This window comes from Pogoniulus pusillus, chromosome 36 (genome assembly GCF_015220805.1).
Source record: "Pogoniulus pusillus isolate bPogPus1 chromosome 36, bPogPus1.pri, whole genome shotgun sequence".
NCBI classification, from domain to species: Eukaryota; Metazoa; Chordata; class Aves; order Piciformes; family Lybiidae; genus Pogoniulus; species Pogoniulus pusillus.
Window position 1 is genome coordinate 2,173,323 of NC_087299.1, and position 23,435 is coordinate 2,196,757.

Sequence of the window (23,435 nt, forward strand, 5' to 3'; positions counted from 1 at the left end):
ACACAACTTCCAACCCCATCCTTTCGTCTTCCTTCTGGCCCCGGATGGAGGACAGGAACGACAGCAGCAGGCCCAGAGGGGCGAGAGGCTAAAAAACAAAGGCATCGTGTTCGGGAGGAGCAAAGACCTGCAGGCTGGAGAGCTCCCGGGACGGGACCGCCGTCGGCTTTCCTTAGGGAATCAAGCACGGAAGCCTGGCTCCAGCCTCCTGCCTGCGGGGATTGGGCTTGTTGGGATCCACCCAGTTTGACCTCCTGCAGGGAGATTCGGAGCGATGCGAAGCCTCTCAAACCCCTGGAAGAGCAAAACTGACCTCGAGGAGCTCCCAAGGTGGAGGAATTGGGAATTCCCTCCCTGCTCATCCCGAATCCGTGGCGTGGACGGCAGCGGCGCAGGTCCTTTCCCTCCGCTGAACTGGGATCTTACTGGGGCAGCACTGGAGGTTTTGGGTGGATTTTATTGGGTTCTCGCTCCCTAAATTCACAGTTGGAAAGTCTGAGTGATGGAGCAAGGGCTGGGGAAGAGAGGGAAGGGAGCAGGGCAGGAGGGAAAGGAGGGGAAAAGGAAGGGAGGGAGGGAATGAGGAAGGGAGAGAGGGAAAGAGGAGGGGAGGAATGAGGGAGGAGGGGAAGAGGAAGTGAAGGAGGGAGAGGGGAATGGAGAGAGGAGAAGAGGAAGGGAGGAGGAACAGAGGGAGGAAAAGAGGGAGGGAGGGAGGGAGGGAGGGAGGGAAGGAAGATGGAATGGGAGGAAAAAGGGAAAGGAGGGAAGGAGGGAAAGAGGGAGGGAGGAGTGAAGGGAGTGGAACAGGAAGAAAGGGAGGGAAGGGGGAGGGGAAGGAGGGGAAGAAGAAGAGGGGAAGAGAAAGAGGAAGAAAAAGAGGAAGGGAGGGAAGGAGGGAAGGGAGAGCAGAAGGGAAGAGAGAGGAGGGAAGAGAGAGAAGGAGGGAAGAGAGGCAGTGAGGGAAGAGAGGGAAGGAAAGCAGGGAGGGAAGGACGGAAGAGAGAAGAAGGAGGCAGGGAAGCAAGGAGGGCAAGAGGGAAGGAGGGCAGGGAAGGAAAGAAGGCAAGAAGGAATAAGGGCAGGGAGGGAAGGAGGGAAGAGAGGGAAGGAGGGTGGGGAAGGAAGGAGGGAAGGAGGGCAAGAGGGAAGGAGGGAAGGGAAGGAAGGAGGGAAAGGAGGGAAGGAGGGCAGGAGGGCAGGGAAGGAATGAGGGCAGGGAGGGAAGGCGGGAAGGGAAGGAGGGGAGGGAAGAGAGGGAAGGAGGGTGGGGAAGGAAGGAGAGAAGGGAGGGAAGGAGGGGAGGGAAGGGAGGGAAGGAGGGCAGGAGGGCAGGGAGGGAAGGCAGGAAGGGAAGGAAGGAGGGCAGGGAAGGAAGGAGGGAAGGGAGGGAGGGCAGGGAGGAGGCGCTGGCGGCGGGGCCCAGGCCGCATTATCTCTTGGCTCGCACAAAGTACAAGGCATTGGTTTTGGGGTAGTATTTGACGTTCTGTTTCTTGTCCATGAGGCCACCGAAAACGATCAGCTCCCCTCTGCCTTGCACCACCGTGTGCAAGCTGGTCTCGGGCGGCCCCACCACCGAGCTGCTGCTGAACACTTTCCATTTGACTCGTCCTTTCTCCTTGGTGTCCTTAATGTCCAGCACGTACATCTGCATGGGCTTGCAGTTCATGCTCTGGTACAAAGGCTTCCCCACGTTGAGGGACTGCGGAGGGTGGTGGCCCAAGCGGCGGGCGATGGGAGGTAAGGAGTGGCCGTCGCCTTGGGTAGAGCCCGGCCGCGCCGCCGAGCCCGGCTCGCTGCCCGGGGAGCCCGGCGATGAGGCCAGGGGAGGGCTCAAGGCCGCCGAAGCCGAGGAGCCTTTGGAGGAAAGAGCTTTGACAGCCTCCAGGCTCCTGCGGAGCGCGCTGGGGGAGACGGCCCCCGGCAAGGAGCCGGCGACGTGGGGCGGTGTGTGGATGCCGTTGGTCTGCTCGGGAGGGTTCCTCGCAGCGGCGCCGAGCGTCCTGCCCTCCCCGGCCTCCAGCTGGCAGAGGATGGAAGTGGGTTTCTGGTCCCAGTTCAGGTCGACGGATGCCAAGCGCAGATCCTTCTGCTCCGGCAGCGACCCCCGGCGCGGCGCCAGGGCCAGCCCCACCCTGAGGTCGTATCCGTCGGGCGCGGAGGGGGTGCCGGGGGACACCGGCTGCACAGGGCTGTCCAGGGACGAGCCTGCCGCGGCGCCGGGGGACAAACTCCCTCCGTTGAGCACAGGGGAACTGTCCCCTCTGGCCGGGGACAGGCTGCCCTCCCGGGAGCCCGAGGGGGTCTGGCGCTGCGCTCGGGGCCGCAGGGTGCCCCAGCGGCCGTTGACGCAGGGAGCTTCGTCCGTGCTGCGCACCGGAGACTGCGAGCGGTACTCCCGCGGCTCGGGCACCAGCGCGGGCGGGGTGGCACTGATGGGAGAGGGCCTGGAGTTGAGGCTGGGACTCAGCGGGGCTCTCCCGCTGGGAGCTTGGCTGAAGACCACCACGCACTGTCCCACCTGGGTGAGGAGAAGGGGAGAGAAGAGGTGAGCAACGGTAAGAGCATCCCTTGGGGTGCAGCGGGGGGGGGAAATGGGAGGGCATGGAGGGTTCTGGGCAGGCAGTAAAGATCCAGGGGTGTTGACAGAATCGTGGAACTGTTTTGGTTGGAAAATCCCTCTAGGATCATCCAGTCCAGCTACCAACCCAACCCCACCACGGCCATCAAACCATGACCCAAAGCGCCACGGCCGCAGGTTTCTGGAACACCTCCAGGGATGGGCACTCCACCACCTCCCTGGGCAGCCTGTGCCAGTGCCTGACCACTCTTGCAGGACAGAAATTGTTCCTCATGACCAACCTAAACCTTCCCTGGTACTATTTCAGGCCACTTCCTCTTGTTCTGACACTGGGGAGAAGAGACCAACCCCCAACCCACTCCAGCCTCCTTTCAGGGAGTTGAAGAGGGACAGAAGGCTTCTGCTCAGCCTCCTCTTCTCCACACTAAACCTCAGCTCCCTCAGCTGCTCCTCCCCAGCCCTGTGCTCCAGACCCTTCCCCAGCTTCCCTGTCCTTCTCTGGACCTGCTCCAGCTCCTCAATGTCCTCCTTGGAGCGTGAAGCCCAAAACTGAACCCAGGATTCCAGGTGTGGCCTCACCAGTGCCCAGCAGAGGGGCACAATCCCTTCCCTGCCCCTGCTGGCCACACCACTCCTGATCCAGGCTAGGATGCTGGTGGCCTTCCTGGGCACCTGAGCAATGAGGGAGCAGAGACTGCACAGTGTCCATACCCTGCAGGCAGGATGGCACCAAAGCTCTGGGGCTCCGTGGTCTTCATTCTCCACCTTGAGCGGCTGCCACGTCCAGGGGTTTGCCTGCATGTGCAGCAGCCAAGCGTCTTTGAACAGCTGGGGGGGGAAGCAGTGACAGATTTAGCAGCCCAGTCTGAGGCTTAGGAGCCCAATCTGAGATTTAGGAACCCAATCTGCCTGGTTTGAGATTTAGGAACCCAATCTGAAACTTAGGAGCCTGGTCTGAGACTGAGGAGCTCAGTCTGAGATTTAGGGGTCCCATTTGAGGTTTAGGAGACCAGTCTGAGATTTAGGAACCAAATCTGAAACTTAAGAACCCAATCTGACACTAAGGAGCCTGGTCTGAGACTTAGGAGCTCAGTCTGAGACTCAGGAATCCTGTGTGAGATTAAGGAGCCCAGTCTGAGATTTAGGAGCCTGGTTTGAGACTTAGGACTCCTGTCTTGAGACTTAGGAATCCCGTGTGAGACTTAGGAGTCCTGTCTGAGATTTAGGAGCCCAGTCTGAGACTTAGGAGTCCTGTGTGAGATTTAGGAGTCCTGTCTGAGATTTAGGAGCCCAGTCTGAGACTTAGGAGTCCTGTGTGAGACTTAGGAGTCCTGTCTGAGATTTAGGAGCCCAGTCTGAGACTTAGGAGTCCTGTGTGAGATTTAGGAGTCCTGTCTGAGACTTAGGAGTCCTGTGTGAGATTTAGGAGTCCTGTGTGAGACTTAGGAGTCCTGTGTGAGATTTAAGAGCCCAGTCTGAGATTTAGGAGCCCAGTCTGAGATTTAGGAGCCTGGTCTGAGACTTAGGAGTCCTGTGTGAGATTTAGGAGTCCTGTGTGAGATTTAGGAGCCCAGTCTGAGATTTAGGAGCCCGGTCTGAGATTTAGGAGCCTGGTCTGAGACTTAGGACTCCTGCCTTGAGACTTAGGAATCCTGTGTGAGACTTAGGAGCCCAGTCTGAGATTTAGGAGCCCGGTCTGAGATTTAGGAGCCTGGTCTGAGACTTAGGACTCCTGCCTTGAGACTTAGGAATCCTGTGTGAGATTTAGGACTCCTGTCTGAGACTTAGGAATCCTGTGTGAGACTCAGGAGCCCAGTCTGAGATTTAGGAGCCCAGTATGAGATTTAGGAGTCCTGTCTGAGACTTTGGAATCCTGTGTGAGATTTAGGAGTCCTGTGTGAGATTTAGGAGCCCAGTCGGAGACTTAGGAGTCCTGTCTGAGACTTAGGAATCCCGTGTGAGACTCAGGAGCCCAGTCTGAGGCTTGGGAGCCTGGCTTGCTGCCATCAGCAGCAGGAGCAGTGCTTTGCTGCTGCAGACACAGGACTGGTGACCCAGATCAGGATCTGATCGCCCAGGAGCGACTGCACCCTTCTGTGGCCGTGGACATCTCCCTTCATCTCCACCTTCTATCCCAGTATAAAGTCAGGGCTAATTCTTCTGAGGCTCAATTAACTTCAGCTAGAGCCCTGGGGTGCTTTTGCCTTAATTAAAGCAGCTCTAGCAATAGCTAGACAGCTTCTCAGGCACATCTACCACGGGAGTGCCCAGATCTGCAGGATAAAATGCCACCCTGGCAAGGTGCAGTCTTCCCTCTCCCCACTGCAGCTCCCAGCTGCAGCCAGACACAAGCACTTCATGCCCACGCTCCTCTCCAGGGTACTCACTGCATTGGGACCACCACAGCCACCCAGGATTAAAATGGTTTCGTTGTCAATGACGATCTGGAGGGGACAAAGAGCAGCCTTTCAGAGCAGTTAGGAGGTGAAGCTGTCCCTGGTGCTTTCGGGGAGGCCTCCAAGGCAGGGCAGAGCCTGGTTACGGCTCCGCAGCTGCTGCTCTGCTCTGCCTGCCCCGGGCTGGGGAGCAGAGCTGGGCTGGGGAGCTGGTTTAGCTGGGCCCCAGGGAAAGCAGGGGGTAGGGTTCACCTCACTGCCTCCTCCCCAACGGCTCATAAAGCAGAGGAGAGCAACTACCCTGCCTGCAGCTGAGCCCTGGCACAGGGACTCGCCAGCCCTCCTCTGCTGGGGGAGAGGGTGCAGGGATGGTGCAGGCAGCAGTGTCTGCTAGCTCAGAGAAGCACTGCATGGGCTGGGTTGGAAGGGACCTCAAAGATCAGCCAGTTCCAGCCCCCTGCCATGGGCAGGGACACCTTCCACCAGCTCAAGTTGCTCAAGGCCACACCCAGCTTGGCCTTGAATACCTCCAGGCAGGGGCAGCCTCAGCCTCCCTGGGCAACCTGTGCCAGTCTCTCCCCACCCTCACACTCAACAATTTCTTCCCTATCTCCACTTTCAGTCTCCCCTCTCCCAGCTCACAGCCATTGTCCCTCCTCCTGGCACTCCCAGCCCTTGTCACAAGTCCCTCCCCAGCTCTCCTGCAGCCCCTTCAGGTACTGCAAGGCTGCTCTAAGGTCTCCCTGGAGCCTTCTCTTCTCCAGGCTGAACAGCCCCAACTCTCTCAGCTCTGTCCCCACAGGAGACCTTCTCCAGCCTCTGATCATCTTTTGGCCTCCTCTGGACCTGCTCCAACAGTTCCATGTCCTTCTTGTGTTGGGGGCCCCAGAACTGATCACAGTGCTGCAGGTGGGGGTCTCATAAGAGCAGAGTAGAGGGGGAGGGCAGAGTAGGGGGGGAGGGCAGAGTAGAGGGGGGGATGCTGGTGGTGGCTGAGTCAGTCCCCGAGTTTCCTTTTCCAGTAGATGGAAAAGAAGACCCAAGCAGAACCCATCTGATCTCTGCAGTGTCCTGCCAAGCTGGGATGAATGCTGGCAACCATCAACAATGCTCCTGAGGACCATGAGGGGAAGGCACTCTGGGGACACCTGCACCACCTGAGTGACTCCAACCAGCTCCCTGCTGCAGGCAGGCAACAAACCAGGTGCTGCCAGAGCCCTGCTTCCAGCTGGCACAACCTGGAGTCGCTGGAGAACCAGGGGAGAGGAGGAGCAATCCAAAGGGCCCCAAGTCAAACCCAACTTGTGATAACAGCTCATTGATCTCAACTGCCGCAGGCAACGACTGCTGCCTTCCAACAGCCATTTGTTGTGAGGAGAGGCTCCCTGGAGATCTGAGTCACTGGTGCCTGCCTGTGCGGTGGGGAGATGAAAAGGGCACCCTGGCAGGGCAGAGGGGAAAACACAGGCCCGACGGGCACAGGCTGCAGAGAGAACTCTCAGCTTGCAGACAACCTGCTGGCAGCTGCCTGCGAGCTGCAAACAGAGCCCTGCCCGCGGGTGGGGCTGGGCCAGCAGAGAACTCACCTGAGATTGGCCACCTCGGGGGTGAGGGCTGGGGCCAGAGATGCTCGGCTTGGACCAAGACCACTGCTCAAGATCCAGCACCCAGACGTCATTGCTCCTGCAGGGGTGAGGCAACAGGAGCTGGACACTGCAACCAGCACTGATGCTGCAGGGGATGGCTCTGCAGCCAGAGCTGACACTGCAGGTGTGACACTGCAACCAGAGCTGACACTGCAGGTGTGACACTGCCAGTGACACAGCAAGTGTGACACTGCAGCCAGAGCTGACACTGCAGGTGTGACACTGCCAGTGACACAGCAAGTGTGACACTGCAGCCAGAGCTGACACTGCAGGTGTGACACTGCAACCAGAGTTGGACACTGCAGGTGTGACACTGCAGCCAGAGCTGATGCTGCAGGTGTGACACTGCAAGAGTGACACTGCAACCAGAGCTGACACTGCAGGTGTGACACTGCAAGTGTGACACTGCAACCAGAGCTGACACTGCAGGTGTGACACTGCAAGTGTGACACTGCAAGTGTGATACTGCAACCAGAGCTGACACTGCAGGTGTGACACTGCAGCCAGAGCTGACACTGCAGGTGTGACACTGCAAGTGTGACACTGCAACCAGAGCTGACACTGCAGGTGTGACACTGCAAGTGTGACACTGCAAGTGTGATACTGCAACCAGAGCTGACACTGCAGGTGTGACACTGCAGCCAGAGCTGACACTGCAGGTGTGACACTGCAACCAGAGTTGGACACTGCAGGTGTGACACTGCAACCAGAGCTGACACTGCAGGTGTGACACTGCAAGTGACACAGCAAGTGTGACACTGCAACCAGAGCTGACACTGCAGGTGTGACATTGCAACCAGAGCTAACACAGCAAGTGTGACACTGCAGACAGAGCTGACACTGCAGGTGTGACACTGCAAGAGTGACACTGCAACCAGAGCTGACACTGCAGGTGTGACACTGCAACCAGAGCTGACACTGCAGGTGTGACACTGCAAGTGACACTGCAGGTGTGACACTGCAGCCAGAGCTGACACTGCAGGTGTGACACTGCAAGTGACACTGCAAGAGTGACGCTGCAACCAGAGCTGACACAGCAGGTGTGACACTGCAAGAGTGACACTGCAGACAGAGCTGACACTGCAGGTGTGACACTGCAGCCAGAGCTGACACTGCAGGTGTGACACTGCAAGTGTGACACTGCAACCAGAGCTGACACTGCAGGTGTGACACTGCAAGTGACACTGCAAGAGTGACACTGCAGCCAGAGCTGACACTGCAGGTGTGACACTGCAGCCAGAGCTGACACTCAGGCAGCATCAGCTACAAGCAGCCCCTCTGGGCACTCCAAATCTGTGTTTCCAGGGCGCAGGTTTCTGACAGGATTGAGTTTTTTATCAGCTGGAGCTTTGCAGGCAGCAGGGAGACCCCAAGCCCCTCTGCAGATGTCCTTCTGAAGCTCTGTGAGCCCACCCCAAGCTGCTCCTTGCTGCAGGAGCCCCTCAGGCCCCCTCAGCCCACCCCAAGCCCCTCTGCAGATGCCCTTCTGAAGCTCTGTGAGCCCACCCCAAGCTGCTCCTTGCTGCAGGAGCCCCTCAGGCCCCCTCAGCACACCCCAAGCCCCTCTGCAGATGCCCTTCTGAAGCTCTGTGAGCCCACCCCAAGCCCCTCCTTGCTGCAGGAGCCCCTCAGCCCCCCTCAGCCCAGACTCACATCTGCCTGGAGCCCAGCGAGCCGCCAAAGACAATCATCTTGTCCTCGATGACACAGGAGGAGTGTCCTGCCATGGGAGGGGGCCCGTGGGTGGTCACAATGCAGTTCCACCTGGGGGGAGAAGGAGGAATCATCACACTGTTGGGTTGTTTGGGTTGTAAAACATCTCCCAGGTCATCCAACCCAACCATTCTCTACCTCCACCTATCCCACGGTGCTGACCTCAGCTCTGGGGCTCTGAAACACCTCCAGGGGTTGGGGATTCCACCACCTCCCTGAGGAGCCTGGGCCAGTCTTTGACAACCCTTTCAGTGAAGAAGTTACTTTTAATGCCCAACCTAAACCTCCTCCTGGGCAACCTGAGGCCACATCCTCTCATCCTGTCACTCATTAACAGGAGTGAGAGACCAATCCCTACCTGGCTCCAATCTCCCTTCAGATGCTCAGCAGCAAGAAGCAAAGTCCTCGAGAACATAAGGCCAGGGAGGGGAGAGACTGGCACAGGTTGAGGGTGGTGAGACACAGGCACAGGTTTCCCAGGGAGGTTGTGGAGCACAGAAGCACCCAATGTGATCAAAGATCACATTGGGTGCTTCTGTGCTCCACAACCTCCCTGAAGGTGTTCAGGACCAGGCTGGATGAGGCTTTGAGCATCCTCTTCTAGTGAGAGGTGTCCCTGCCTATGGCAGGGAGTTGGAACTGGCTGATCCTTGAGCTCCCTTCCAATCTAAACCATTCAGTGGTGGTGATTTTGGTGATGGTGATTCTGTGATGAGGGAGGTTGTGGCTGCTCCCTCTCTGGACGTATTCAGGACCAGGTTGGCTGAGGTCTTGAGCACCCTGGGCTAGTGGGAGCTGTCCCTGCCCATGGCAGGGGGGTTGGAACTGGCTGAGCTTTGAGGTCCCTTCCAACCCAGCCCATTCCAGGAGGTTTTTCCAGAGGAAATCCTCAGGGAAAAGCTCCAAATCATTCAGCAAACTAATTAGAAGCACCAAGGTGCTCCCAGCATTCTGGAGGCATGATGATGGTGGAAGGCAGCTGGAAGTGTTGGCCCCTTTCAATTAAGCTCTCCCTGCCTGGTTTCCAACCTGGATTAATGACAGCATTCCAATGACCCTGCCCCAAAGGGCTTGGGCTAATTGATGCTTCTGAAGATGAAAAGGCCTCAATGACAGAGGAGAAGGAAAAGTCCTGCCTCAGACACACAACCTGCTGCTGTCTCACACCCAGGCAGCAAGGAGAAGGGTTGGGCCTAAGGGCAGCTCAAGGGTCTAAGGGCAGCTCAAGGGTCTAGGAGCAGCTCAAGGGTCTAAGGGCAGCTCGAGGGTCTAAGAGCAGCTCAAGGGTCTAGGAGCAGCTCAAGGGTCTAAGAGCAGCTCAAGGGTCTAGGAGCAGCTCAAGGGTCTAAGGGCAGCTCAAGGGTCTAGGAGCAGCTCAAGGGTCTAAGAGCAGCTCAAGGGTCTAAGGGCAGCTCAAGGGTCTAGGAGCAGCTCAAGGGCCTAAGAGCACCTCAAGGGTCTAGGAGCAGCTCAAGGGTCTAGGAGCAGCTCAAGGGTCTAGGAGCAGCTCAAAGGTGTTTAAAGGCAAAAGGACAATTCCTGCCATCGTTGTCGTGGGTCACTGCTGGGTGCCCCAGCAAGAGCCCAGCAGCTGCAGGAGCAGAATCTTCTTCATCCCTCTGGCCCTGGGTGCCAGGAGGGTGGGACCAGGCTTGTGTAAGTGGTGCCCAGTGACAGGACACAGGGGAATGGGCACAAACTGGAACATAGAATCACAGAATCAGTCAGGGCTGGAAGGGAGCACAAGGAGCAGCCAGTGCCAACCCCTGCCATGCCCAGGGACACCCTACCCTAGAGCAGGCTGCACACAGCCTCAGCCAGCCTGGCCTCAAACACCTCCAGCCATGGGGCCTCAACCCCCTCCCTGGGCAACCCATTCCAGCCTCTCACCACTCTCCTGCTCAACAACTTCCTCCTCACCTCCAGCCTCACTCTCCTCACCTCCAGCTTTGCTCCATCCCCCCCACTCCTGCCACTCCCTCACAGCCTCAAAAGTCCCTCCCCAGCTTTTTTGGAGCCCCCTTCAGATCCTGGCAGGCCACAAGAAGGTCATCTGGGAGCCTCCTCTGCTCCAGCCTGCACAGCCCCAACTCTTTCAGTCTGTGCTCACAGCAGAGCTGCTGCAGCCTCTGAGCATCCTCCTGGCCCTGCTCTGGACACTCTCCAGCACCTCCACAGCCCTCTTGTCCCAGGGGCTCCAGAGCTGGATGCAGGACTCCAGGTGGGGTCTCAGCAGAGCAGAGCAGAGGGGCAGAATCCCCTCCCTGGCCCTGCTGGCCACACTGCTGCTGCTGCAGCCCAGGCTCTGCTTGGCTCTCTGGGCTGCAAGTGCACACTGCTGGCTCCTGCTGAGCTTCTCCTCCAGCAGCACCCCCAAGTCCCTCTCCTCAGGGCTGCTCTCCAGCCTGGCACTGCCCAGCCTGGATTTGTGCTTGGCATTGCCTCACCCCAGCTGCAGGACCTTGCCCTTGCTCTTGTTGAGCCTCCTGAGCTTGGCTTGTGCCCACCTCTGCAGCCTGCCCAGCTCCCTCTGCATGGATCCTGCCCTCCAGCCTGGCTGAGCACCACACAGCTTGGTGTGGGCAGCAAACCTGCTGAGGCTGCACTCAGTGCCTCTGCCCATGGCACCCACAGAGATGTTGACCAAGACTGGTGCCAGGACTGATCCCTGAGGGACTCTGCTTGTCCCTGGCCATGGAGCCATTGGCAGCCACTCTCTGGGTGCAGCCATCAAGCCTGTTCTGTATCCATCTCATGCTCCACCCCTCAAAGCCATCTGTCACCAGCCTGGAGACCAGGCTGTGGTGTGGGACAGTGTCCAAGGCCTTGCTCAGGGCCAGGTAAATGCCATCAGCTGCTCACTGCTCATCTATGAATGTTGTGACCTGTTCATAAAGGCCCCCAGGTCTGTCAGGCAGGACTTGCCCTTGGTGCAGCCATGCTGCTTGTACCCAGGCACCTCTTCACTGCTCTCCTGTCTCAGTAGTGCCTCCAGGAGGATCTGCTAAAGGATCTTACATGAGAAGTTCCATCTAAGCATGAGGAGGAACTTCTTTAGTTTAAGGGTGCTGGAGGCCTGGAGCAGGCTGCCCAGAGAGGTTGTGGAGTCTCCTTCTCTGGAGAGCTTCCAGCTCCCCCTGGCCATCATGATCCTGGGCAAGCTGCTGTCTGTGCCCTGTTTTAAGCAGGGGGGGTGGAGTGGATGCTCTCCAGAGGTCCCTTCCACCCCTCCCCATGCTGGGGTTCTGTGAACACAGTGCTTGGAAAGCTGCTTTCTCCCATCTGCCTTGGAGGGCCACAGGAGCTGTGAGCTTTGGGCCATGGCTAAAAGCAACAGCCCCAGGAGCTGAGGCTTTATCTCCTGCTCTCCTCCCAGACCTCACTGTCCTGCAGCCAAATCAATTCCACCTTTAAAGCAGTCACATCCAAGCTTCCCACCTGGCTGATTGGGAGCACTCAGGAGCCTGCTGGGCTTCAGCTGTGGAGCTAAGAGCCACACAGAAGGCACCAACCACCCAGGAGGTGCCAGACAGCAGCATGCCCACATCTCCAGTGTGCTCCTGGGTTGGTTTTTTTTTGGGGGGGGGGCTTCTTTTTGTTGAAGAGCATTGCAGACACACCAGGATTAACCCATGTGGAAACCACCACCATGCCCTTCTTCCCAGGTGGGCTCAAAGAGGCCTCCTCCAGCATTCCTTCATCTCTATCATCACCACAGGTTTTTTTTTCTCCCCCTCTAGGATCAAAGCCTGGAATCCAGATGTGCTCTTACCAGTTTTTGGAGGGGGAGTAGGTATGGATCTCATCGAAGAACCTCTCTGGCTGGTGCAGAGGGTAAGGGCTTGGCCTTGTCCAGCCACCAAAAAGCACAAGCAAGTCCTTGTAGACCACCAGCGTGGCCCCAGCTTTGGGTGAGGGGTAGGAACCTGGGCAAGGTAGAGAGAGAGAAAGGGGAAAGGTTAGGAAAGCAGACTTGGAACACAGCAGCTGAATTCTCCATCAGGCAGACAACTCAGGGACTCCACCTTTCAGAGAAGGAGGGGGTGGGGAAGAAAAAAAAAATTAACTAAACAAAAAAGAGCTGAAAAGGAGCAAAATTAGAGCTGGGAGCCTGGGAAGGGAAACTGCTGCCAATTTGTGTCGGGGTAATTAGTGGGAGCCTGAGAGCACAGCTCCTGGATGGCAAAACATCTGTCACTCAGTGGCAGGAAATTGCTGCCTTGCCAATGGATCCCTTGAAATGATTGCCTTGGTGCTGGCTGAAAGCAGTAATTAGCTCCACATCCCTAGAAACATCTCCCCGAGGAAGGAGGGAGGAGGACACCCAAAGGAACGCGCCCGGAGTGGCTTTGTGGCAGATGCATGGAATGGGATGGGTTGGAAAGGGACCTGAAAGCTCAGCCAGTTCCAACCACCCCTGCCATGGGCAGGGACACCTCCTGCTAGCTCAGTTTGCTCAAGGTCTCATCCAGCCTGGCCTGGGACACCTCCAGGCAAGAGGCAGACACAGCCTCCCTGGGCAGCCTGTGCCAGTCTCTCCCCACCCTCACACTCAACAATTTCTTCCCTATCTCCACTCTCAGTCTCCCCTCTCCCAGCTCAAAGCCATTGTGCCTCATCCTGGCACTCCCAGCCCTTGTCCAAAGTCCCTCCCCAGCTCTCCTGGAGCCTCTTCAGGCACTGCAAGGTTGCTCTGAGGTCTCCCTGCAGCCTTCTCTTCTCCAGGCTGCACAGCCCCAACTCTCCCAGCCTGTCCTCATAGTGGAAGGAGCTTCCCCACTGAACCCCATTTAGTGTTAAGCAGCAGCAGGCTAAAACCCCAAATAGCTTTGCTGTGGGCATGAAGAATAGAATCATAGAATCAAGCAGGTTGGAAGAGGCCTCCAAGATCATCCAGTCCAACCTATCCCCCAGCCCTATCCAGTCAACCAGACCATGGCACTAAGTGCCTCAGCCAGACTTTTCTTGAACACCTCCAGGGATGGTGACTCCACCACCTCCCTGGGCAGCCCATTCCAATGCCAATCACTCTCACTGTGAAGAACTTCTTCCTAATATCCAGCCTATGCCTACCCTGAAGAACTGCTCCTGGAGTCTGCAGGATGAGCTGCTCCTCTAAAAGTCATCCAAGAGACTTCTTGCTGGGTTTGAGGTTCAGAAGGTTCCAGATGGACCTCCCAAGCAGGGCTGCTGCGAGCATGACCAAGGTGACACAAGCTCCTGGGCTTGGTGCTGACACAGAATCAGAATCCTAGGGTGGCTGGGGTTGGAAGGGGCCTTAAAGAGCATCAAGTTCCAATCCTCTGCCATGGGCAGGAACACCTCCTACCAGGCCAGGTCCCTCAAGGCCTCATCCAACCTGGCTTTGAACACTTCAGGCTTGAAGCCTCCACAGCTGTTTTATGCAACCTCTTCCAGTGCCTCACCACCCTCATGGGTAAGAGTTTCCTCCTCATGTCTAACCAAACCCAGCCTCTGCCAGAGGGAAGCCATCACCTCTCATTCTTTTACTCCAGGCCTTTGTCTAAAGTTCCTCCTCAGCTTTTCTGTAGCCCACTTCAAATCCTGGCAGGCTGCTCTAAGCTCTCCCTGCAGCCTCCTCTTCTCCAGGCTGACCAAGCCCAACTCTCCCAGCCTGGCTCCCAGCAGAGCCCTCCCAGCACTGCTGTGGCCTCCTCTGGCCCTGCTCCAGCAGGTCCCTGTCTGTGCTGGGCACTCCAGACCTGCCCCAGCACTGCAGGAGGGGTCTGAGCAGAGCCCAGCAGCAGAATCCCCTCCCTGCCCCTGCTGCTGGGACTCAGCCTAGGACAGGCTGAGGCTGGACTGGGAATTCATGCTGTCAGCTCATGCTGAGCTTCTCATCACCCAGCACCTCCATGTCCTTCTCCTCAGTGCTGCTCTCTGTCCATTCTCTGTCCAGCCTGGGTTTGTGCTGGGGAACAGGTCAGGAAATCATCCATCAGATCCCAAAATGAATGGTGCCACATCCAGCTGGCAGCTGGCACCAGTGGTGTTCCCCAGGGATCAGTGCTGGGCCCAGTCCTGTTCAGTATCTTTATTGATGACCTGGAGCAGGGGATTGAGTCCAGCAGCAGTGAGTTTGCAGATGACACCAAGCTAGGAGCAGCTGTGGAGCTGTTGGAGGGTAGCAGAGCCCTGCAGAGGGACCTGGCCAGGCTGCATGGGTGGGCAGAGGCCAAGGGGATGAGACTGAACAAGGCCAAGGGCAGGTTCTGCACTTTGGCCACAACAACCCCAAGCAGCACTACAGGCTGGGGACAGAGTGGCTGAGAGCAGACAGGAAGAAAGGGACCTGGGGGTACTGACAGAGAGGAGCTGAAGATGAGGCAGCAGTGTGCCCAGGTGGCCAAGAGAGCCAATGGCATCCTGGGCTGGCTCAGGAGCAGTGTGGGCAGCAGGACAAGGGAGGTTCTTGTGCCCCTGTGCTCAGCACTGCTCAGGCCACACCTGGAGTGCTGTGTCCAGTTCTGGGCTCCTGAATTGCAGAGAGATGCTGAGGTGCTGGAAGGTGTTGAGAGAAGGGCAGCAAGGCTGGGGAGGGGCCTGGAGCACAGCCCTGTGAGGAGAGGCTGAGGGAGCTGGGGGGGTGCAGCCTGCAGCAGAGGAGGCTCAGGGCAGAGCTCATTGCTGTCTGCAGCTGCCTGCAGGGACATTGTAGCCAGGTGGGGTTGGGCTCTGCTGCCAGGCAAGCAGCAACAGAACAAGGGGACACAGTCTCAAGCTGTGCCAGGGTAGGTCTAGGCTGGATGTTAGGAGGAAGTTATTTACAGAGAGAGTGATTGGCATTGGAATGGGCTGCCCAGGGAGGTGGTGGAGGCACCGTTCCTGGGGGTCTTCAAGCAGAGTCTGGATGAGGCACTGAGTGCCATGGTCTGGTTGGCTAGGGCTGGGTGCTAGGTTGGACTGGCTGAGCTTGGAGCTCTCTTCCAACCTGCCTGATTCTATCAGTCTAAGAAAACACAAACCCTGCCTGTTCCCGGCTGCTGCGTCGCTGCTGGCTGCTGGAAGGGCTGAAGCTGCTGCAGCCAGGGCTGACGTGGCTGAGCATCCCAAGGCCAGCAGCAGCAGGCAGATTCCTCCACCTCTGCAGTCAGGCTTTCAAAATAATCCTGAAGACCTCACCCCAAAACCATGGCCCTGAGTGCCCAGCTCAAGGGCACAGCCGGGCACGTGGCCGCCGCTGCCCTGTCAGCCTCTCCAAAAGGGCTGAGAGACCAAACTGACCTCTTCCTCCTCCTCCTCCTCCTCCTCCTCCTCCTCCCACGGCCTGATAGGACTTGGAGGAACATTTTTAGCAGGTAATGCCATGCAGGACAGGGACTATTTTTAAAGAAAGCAGAGCAGCTATTTTAGGATGCTGCAGCTGAGAAAAGCCATTTGGTTGCAGCGAGGTTCCCAGGCTGGGTGCTGAGAGCTCAGCCAAACAACCAGCCCTGGCCAGGCACAGGGGCAGAGGACAAGGAGGTCCCTGAGGCTCTCCTCAGGGACACTTTGCTGTTTCTCTCAGGTGTATGAGGGGAGAAGGGGAATGGAGTAGTGTAGGACACAGTCCTTGAGGCTGGAGCTGTACTCAAGGTCTCCTTAAAGATTCAGGCTGATAGAATGGTTTGGGGTGGAAGGGACCCTAAAGAACATCCAGTTCCAGCCTCCTGCCATCAACAGGGACACCAGCCCAGGCTGCTCAAGGCCTCATCCAGCCTGGCCCTTAAAGAACATCCAGTTCCAGCCTCCTGCCATCAACAGGGACACCAGCCCAGGCTGCTCAAGGACTCATCCAACCTGGCCTTGAACACCTCCAGGGAGGGGGCAGCCACAACCTCCCTGGGCAACTTGTACCAGGCTCTCCCCACCCTCACTCTCAACAATTTCTTCCTCATCTCCAGGTTCAATCTCCCCTCTGCCACCTCAAAGGTGTTGCCCTTCCTCACAGAATCACAGAATCAGGCAGGTTGGCAGAGAGCTCCAAGCTCAGCCAGCCCAACCTAGCACCCAGCCCTGCCCAACCAACCAGACCATGGCACTCAGTGCCCCAGCCAGGCTTGGCTGCAACACCTCCAGCCACACAGACTCCACCACCTCCCTGGGCAGCCCATTCCAATGCCAATCACTCTCTCTGACAACAACTTCCTCCTCACATCCAGTCTGAACCTGCCCTGGCACAGCTTGAGACGTGTCGAGGGTGCCAGCAGAGGGTCACATTTGGTTACTCTTTGTTCTCCAGTTCCAGTTCTCCTGGCTTATTCTGTGGCTGTGTGCAGCTCATTCATCCACACCAGCAGGTTTCCAGCCTCAGTATTTGCCTGGCAGAGCAGAAAGTTTCTCTCCCAACCTCAGCATCATGAACTTGACTGCTAGAAATTCTTCTGCCTGACTTACTGGCTGGGCTCCTGCATCCAGGACACCACGGGGTGAAAGGTGCTGTGCTGAAACTGGGTTACACAGAAAGGGTGAGCTGGATGCTGGTGCCAGGATGGAGAAGCAGGGCAGTGCTTTGCCCAGGGATGAGATGGTAACAGAGGGGCAGAAGCCACCCTCCTGCTGCTGCAACCTGAGGGTACAACCCAGCCTCAGACACTGAGGTGGTACAGAGGGGCAGAAGCCACCCTCCTGCTGCTGCACCCTGAGGGTACAACCCAGCCTCAGACACTGAGGTGGTACAGAGGGCAGAAGCCACCCTCCTGCTGCTGCACCCTGAGGGTACAACCCGGCCTCAGACACTGAGGTGGTACAGAGGGCAGAAGCCACCCTCCTGCTGCTGCAACATGAAGGCACAGCCCAGCCTCAGACACTGAGGTGGTACAGAGGGGCAGAAGCCACCCTCCTGCTGCAACAACCTGAGGGTAGAATCATAGAATCAACCAGGTTGGAGGAGACCTCCAAGCTCATCCAGTCCAACCTATCCCCCAGCCCTATCCAGTCAACCAGACCATGGCACTGAGTGCCTCATCCAGGCTTTGCTTGAAGACAGACACTGAGGTGGTACAGAGGGCAGAAGCCACCCTCCTGCTGCTGCAACCTGAAGGCAAAGCCCAGCTTCAGACACTGAGGTGGTACAGAGGGGCAGAAGCCACCCTCCTGCTGCTGCAACCTGAAGGCACAGCCCAGCCTCAAATACTGAGGTGGTACAGAGGGCAGAAGCCACCCTCCTGCTGCTGCAACATGAAGGCACAACCCAGCCTCAGACACTGAGGTGGTACAGAGGGGCAGAAGCCACCCTCCTGCTGCTGCAACCTGAGGATGGAATCATAGAATCAACCAAGTTGGAAGAGACCTCCAAGCTCATCCAGTCCAACCTATCCCCCAGCCCTATCCAGTCAACCAGACCATGGCACTGAGTGCCTCATCCAGGCTTTGCTTGAACACAGACACTGAGGTGGTACAGAGGGGCAGAAGCCACCCTCCTGCTGCTGCAACCTGAAGGCAAAGCCCAGCTTCAGACACTGAGGTGGTACAGAGGCAGAAGCCACCCTCCTGCTGCTGCAACATGAGGGTAGAATCATAGAATCAACCAAGTTGGACGAGACCTCCAAGCTCATCCAGTCCAACCTATCCCCCAGTCCTATCCAGTCAACCAGACCATGGCACTGAGTGCCTCATCCAGGCTTTGCTTGAACACAGACACTGAGGTGGTACAGAGGGCAGAAGCCACCCTCCTGCTGCTGCAACATGAAGGCACAACCCAGCCTCAAACACTGAGGTGGTACAGAGGGGCAGAAGCCAGCCTCCTGCTGCTGCAACCTGAAGGCAAAGCCCAGCTTCAGACACTGAGGTGGTACAGAGGGCAGAAGCCACCCTCCTGCTGCTGCAACCTGAAGGCAAAGCCCAGCCTCAAACACTGAGGTGGTACAGAGGGGCAGAAGCCATCCTCCTGCTGCTGCACCCTGAGGGTACAACCCAGCCTCAAACACAGGTGGTACAGAGGGCAGAAGCCACCCTCCTGCTGCTGCACCCTGAGGGTACAACCCAGCCTCAAACACAGGTGGTACAGAGGGCAGAAGCCACCCTCCTGCTGCTGCACCCTGAAGGCAAAGCCCAGCCTCAGACACTGAGATGGTACAGAGGCAGAAGCCACCCTCCTGCTGCTGCAACCTGAAGGCACAGCCCAGCCTCAGACACTGAGATGGTACAGAGGGCAGAAGCCAGCCTCCTGCTGCTGCACCCTGAAGGCAAAGCCCAGCCTCAGACACTGAGATGGTACAGAGGGCAGAAGCCACCCTCCTGCTGCTGCAACCTGAAGGCACAGCCCAGCCTCAGACACTGAGATGTTCCCACAGTGAGTCAAGCACATGTCAGCAGCCCAGGGCAGAGGCCAGCCTGGGCTCTCCAGGAAGCTCTGCCTGTTGCTGGCTGCTGGGTGGGTGGCAGTGAGAGGAGTTTCACTCTGCAGCACAGGGAGGCTCTGTGTTTAACAAGTGGCCTCTCTAAGCCTCTTGAGAGCAGACAGTGTGGGTATCTGAAAGGATCTCTACAAGAGAGGAGCATCAGGAAGTTGGCCTAGCAAAGAGGGCTTCAGGATCTTCTGGTCAGGCACAGACATGTGCCACCTTGAGTGCTGCCTTCAGTCTGGGGCTGCCCAGTTCCACAGGGACAGGGAGCTGCTGGAGAGGGTCCAGCGCAGGGCTGTGAGGATGATGATGGGACTGGAGGGCAATGACTGCTGAGGAGATGCTAAGGGACCTGGGGCTGCTTAGTCTGGAGAAGAGAAGACTGAGAGGGGGTTTGGTAAATGTTTATAACTATCTGAGGGCTGGGGGTCAGGAGGGGGGGACAGGCTCTGCTCACTGCTCCCTGGCACAGGACAAGCAGCAGTGGATGGAAGCTGCAGCACAGGAGGTTCCAGCTCAGCACAAGGGGGAACTTCTTGTCTGGAAGGGTCCCAGAGCCTGGCACAGGCTGCCCAGAGAGGTTGTGGAGTCTCCTTCTCTGGAGCCTTTCCAGCCCTGTCTGGATGTGTCCCTGTGTGATCTGTGTTAGATAGGATTGTCCTGCTCTGGCAGGGGGTTGGACTGGATGAGCTCTTTGGGCTCCTTCCCACCCCTGATCTCTGTGACCTGTGCTGTGGCTGAGACCTGCAGCCAGTGTCTTGTCTGCACAGCACCAGAGAGCTCCTGGGTGCTCCAGGAAGGGAGATGAAGCAGTTCCTGCCCTGCCCAGGCAAAGGTGACCAGCAGCCTTTGTGACTTCAGGTCTCAAGTATGCAGAGGAGAGCAGGGCCAGGGCAGCAGGGACATCAAAGGGACCTGGTTCAGTGAGGTGGGGCCCAGGCAGGAGCCGCTCAAAGTCCGAGCTCCTGGAGCGGCGTTTCAAAGGCTCCCACAGGAACACTCTCGGTGTGGGAAGGTTTCCTCCTCACCAGCCCTGTGAATGAAGCAGCTTCTGCTCCTCACCACGGCCACGAGTGCTGCAGAAGAACCTCCTCGGTGCTCCTTAGCATAAGAGGGACGTGGAGATGCTGGAGTGGGTCCAGGGGAAGCCGCAAAGATGATCCGAGGGCTGGAGAGGCTCAGAGCTGGGAGAGCTGGGGCTGAACAGCCTCCTCCCAGCTCCAGGGAGACCTCAGAGCAGCCTTCCAGTGCCTCCAAGGGGCTGCTGGAGAGCTGGGGAGGGACTTCTGACAGGGGCTTGCAGTGCCAGGGTGAGGGACAATGGCTTTGAGCTGGGAGAGGGGAGACTGGGGCTGGATCTGTGCTCCTGAGGAGCAACGTTGTGGGCTGAGGTAGAAAATGCTTCCTTCTGCTGGAGCTGTAGCAGCCCTAAGAGAGGGCTGGAGAAGCTCCCCTCTTGGAGACAGGCTGGGAGAGTCGGGGGAGTGCAGCCTGGAGAAGAGAAGGCTGCAGGGAGACCTCAGAGCAGCCTTGCAGTGCCTCAAGGGGCTGCAGGAGAGCTGGGGAGGGACTCTGGACAAGGGCTGGGAGTGCCAGGAGGAGGAAGGACAATGGCTGTGAGCTGAGAGAGGGGAGAGGGAGAGTGGAGATGAGGATGAAATTGTTGAGAGTGAGGGTGGGGAGAGACTGGCACAGGCTGCCCAAGGAGGCTGTGGCTGCCTCTTGCCTGGAAGTGTTCCAGCCAGGCTGGATGAGGCCCTGAGCAGCCTGTGCTGGTGGGAGGTGTCCCTGCTGATAGCAGAGGAGTTTGGAACTGGCTGATCTTGAAAGTCCCTTCCAAGCCAACCCCATTCCATGACCCTGTGAATTGTGCTGCCTCCAGCTGCTGCCTTGCTCAGAGCAGGCTTCTCCTGCCTGCATTTCCATGCCCTGCAACCCTTCCCAACCCCATCAGCTTATCTTTCCTTCGGGATAACAAACCCAGGCAGGCAGAGGGGGGGGGGTGGTGGTGGCACAATCAACTGCTCCTAAACTTAGAAAGCAACATCTCCTTCCAGCTGACACTGTCTTTTTTGGGGGGGATGAGCTGTTAAAGCTGGCCTGAGCTATTCCCCCTCCCTCCCCCCCCTCTCCCCTCCCAGCTGATGGATGTTCCTGGCTGGCCAAGCAGATGCAGACGTTTCAGAACACAAACAAACAAAGATCTCTGGCTGCCACGGATGTTTGGATGAGAAATGCCAACCCCCTGATGGCTCCTGACACGAGCTTGGGATGTTATCTAGCTGGGATCTGTCCTCATAAGCATTTTTCAAAGCCTCCTTTATTCAGCCCTCTAAAAGGCAAGGGAGCAGCGCAGGGCAGGGCTCAGGCAGCACAAACCACCAAAGCCTGGCTGCAAGGCCACGTGGAGCAGGGATTTCCTGAGCAGCTTTGCACACACAGCAGGTGTGAACCCCAAAAATGAATAAAGGGGGAGCTTGGGAGGGGATGAATCCTGCAACAGCTTAGGTGAGAAGAGACCTTAAACATCATCTCGTTCCCATCGCCCTGCCACGGGCAGGGACACCTCTCAACTAGACTTGGTTGCTCAAAGCCTCATCCAACCTGAACTTCAACAGGTCCACAACCTCCCTGGGCAACCTGTCCCAGAGTATCATCCCCCTTGTGCTGAAGAACTTCTTCCTAAGATGCAGTCTGAGCCCAGGAGGGGATTCTGCCCCTCTGCTGGGCTCTGCTCAGACCCCCCTGCAGTGCTGGGGCAGCTCTGGAGTGCCCAGCACAGACAGGGACCTGCTGGAGCAGGGCCAGAGGAGGCCACAGCAGTGCTGGCAGGGCTGGGAGGGCTCTGCTGTGAGCCAGGCTGGGAGAGTTGTGCTTGTTCAGCCTGCAGAGGAGAAGGCTCCAGGGAGAGCTCCTGGTGGCCTTGCAGTGCTTGAGGGGCTGAGCAGAAACCTGGGGACAGAGTTTTGGGCAGGACCTGTTGTGCCAGGCCAAGGGGTGATGGTTTGGAACTGACAAAGGGAGATTGAGAGCAAAGGGAGAAACGTTTGCCCCTGAGGGTGGTGAGAGCCTGGCCCAGGCTGCCCAGAGAGGTGGGAGCTGCCCCCTGGCTGGCACCACTGCAGCTGAGGCTGTCTGGGGCTCTGAGCAACCTGCTCTGGTTGCAGACATCCCTGCTGAGTGCAGAGCCCTTGGAGCTGATGACCTCCAGAGCTGCCTTCCAACCCAAAGCATCCCATGATTTGCACACAATGCCAGGGCAAAGCAACCCCAGCCCACAGCTGAGCTTCCAAGTGCCAAGCCAAGGAATTCCAGTGAGCAGGTCCAGCAGGCAGTGGAGCTCAGTGCAGAAAGGGAGCCAAGCTCCCAAGCTCCAAAGCCACCAGTGCCCTGCACAGCAAAGCTGCAGGAAACCATCCTGGGGCAGGGCTTGGGGCTCACAGCCACCAGCTGTGCCTGCAGAAATGGGACAAGGAGATGGTCTGGCTCCTGCCCTGCTGGGAACATGGCAGCTGCCTGCCTCTCCCTGGCAGCAAGTTACACTTCCCAGGCTCAGAGGATGTCAGGGGTTGGAAGGGACCTCTGCAGATCTTCCAGTCCAACCTCCCTGCCAGAGCAGGAGCAGAGAATCCAGCACAGGTCACACAGAACACATCCAGACAGGGCTGGAAAGGCTCCAGAGAAGGAGACTCCACAACCTCTCTGGGCAGCCTGTGCCAGGGCTCTGGGACCCTTCCAGGCAAGAAGTTCTTGCTCATGCTGAGGTGAAACCTCCTGTGCTGTAGTTTGCATCCATTGCTGCTTGTCCCATCCCAGGGTGCAACTGCACAGAGTTTGTCCCATCCCTCTTGACCCCCAACCCTCAGATACTTATGAACATTGATCAGATCTCCTCTCAGTCTTCTCTTCTCCAGACCAAACAGCCCCAGGGCCCTCAGCCTCTCCTCATCAGGCAGTGCTCAGTGCCTTCAGCACCCTTGCAGCACCCTCTTGGACTCTCTCCAGTCCCTGTCTCTGACCCTGTCCCTCCTGAACTGGAGAGCTCAGAACTGGATGCATTATTCCAGGTGAGGTCTCAGCAGGGCAGAGCAGAGGAGGAAGAGAATCACAGAATGGTTTAGGTTGGAAGAGACCTCAAAGCTCAGCCAGTTCCAACCTCCTGCCACAGGCAGGGACACCTCCCACTAGAACAGGTCCTCAAGGTCTCATCCAGCCTGGTCCTGAACACCTTCAGGGAGGTTGTGGAGCACAGAAGCATTGAATGTGATTGAAAACAGTGGCACAGGTTGAGGGTGGTGAGACACTGGCACAGGTTGCCCAGGGAGGTTGTGGAGCACAGAAGCACCCAATGTGATCAAAGATCCAGCTGGTCCAGCACCACCAGCCAGCTCCAGCACCAGCCAGCTCCAGCACCACCAGCCAGCTCCAGCACCAACCAGCCAGCTCCAGCACCTGCCAGCTCCAGCACCACCAGCCAGCTCCAGCACCACCCAGCCAGCTCCAGCACCAACCAGCCAGCTCAGTGCCACCAGCCAGCTCCAGCACCACCAGCCAGCTCAGCACCACCAGCCAGTCCAGCACAAGCCAGCTCCAGCACCTGCCAGCCAAGCTCCAGCACCACCAGCCAGCTCCAGCACCAGCCAGCCCAGCACCACCAGCCAGCTCAGCACCAGCCAGCCAGCTCCAGCACCACCAGTCAGCTCCAGCACCACCAGCCAGTCCAGCACCAGCCAGCTCAGCACCACCAGCC

At 57.9% G+C, this 23,435-nt stretch overlaps 1 protein-coding gene across 2 annotated transcripts in view; it reads right to left on the reverse strand.

The window, feature by feature from the left end:
* Positions 1–437: 437 nt before the first annotated feature.
* FBXO42 (F-box protein 42) overlaps positions 438–23,435 on the reverse strand; it is a 111,403-nt gene continuing 88,405 nt past the window's right edge. For both annotated transcript variants that reach the window (XM_064172182.1, XM_064172180.1), the window contains exons 5-10: positions 12,112–12,265; positions 8,280–8,390; positions 6,567–6,663; positions 4,972–5,028; positions 3,296–3,412; positions 438–2,524 (exon numbers count right to left, since the gene is read on the reverse strand). In XM_064172182.1, the coding sequence (XP_064028252.1) occupies positions 1,433–2,524; positions 3,296–3,412; positions 4,972–5,028; positions 6,567–6,663; positions 8,280–8,390; positions 12,112–12,265 (1,628 nt within the window). In that variant the 3' untranslated portion in view covers positions 438–1,432. The remainder of the gene's footprint in view (positions 2,525–3,295; positions 3,413–4,971; positions 5,029–6,566; positions 6,664–8,279; positions 8,391–12,111; positions 12,266–23,435) is intronic.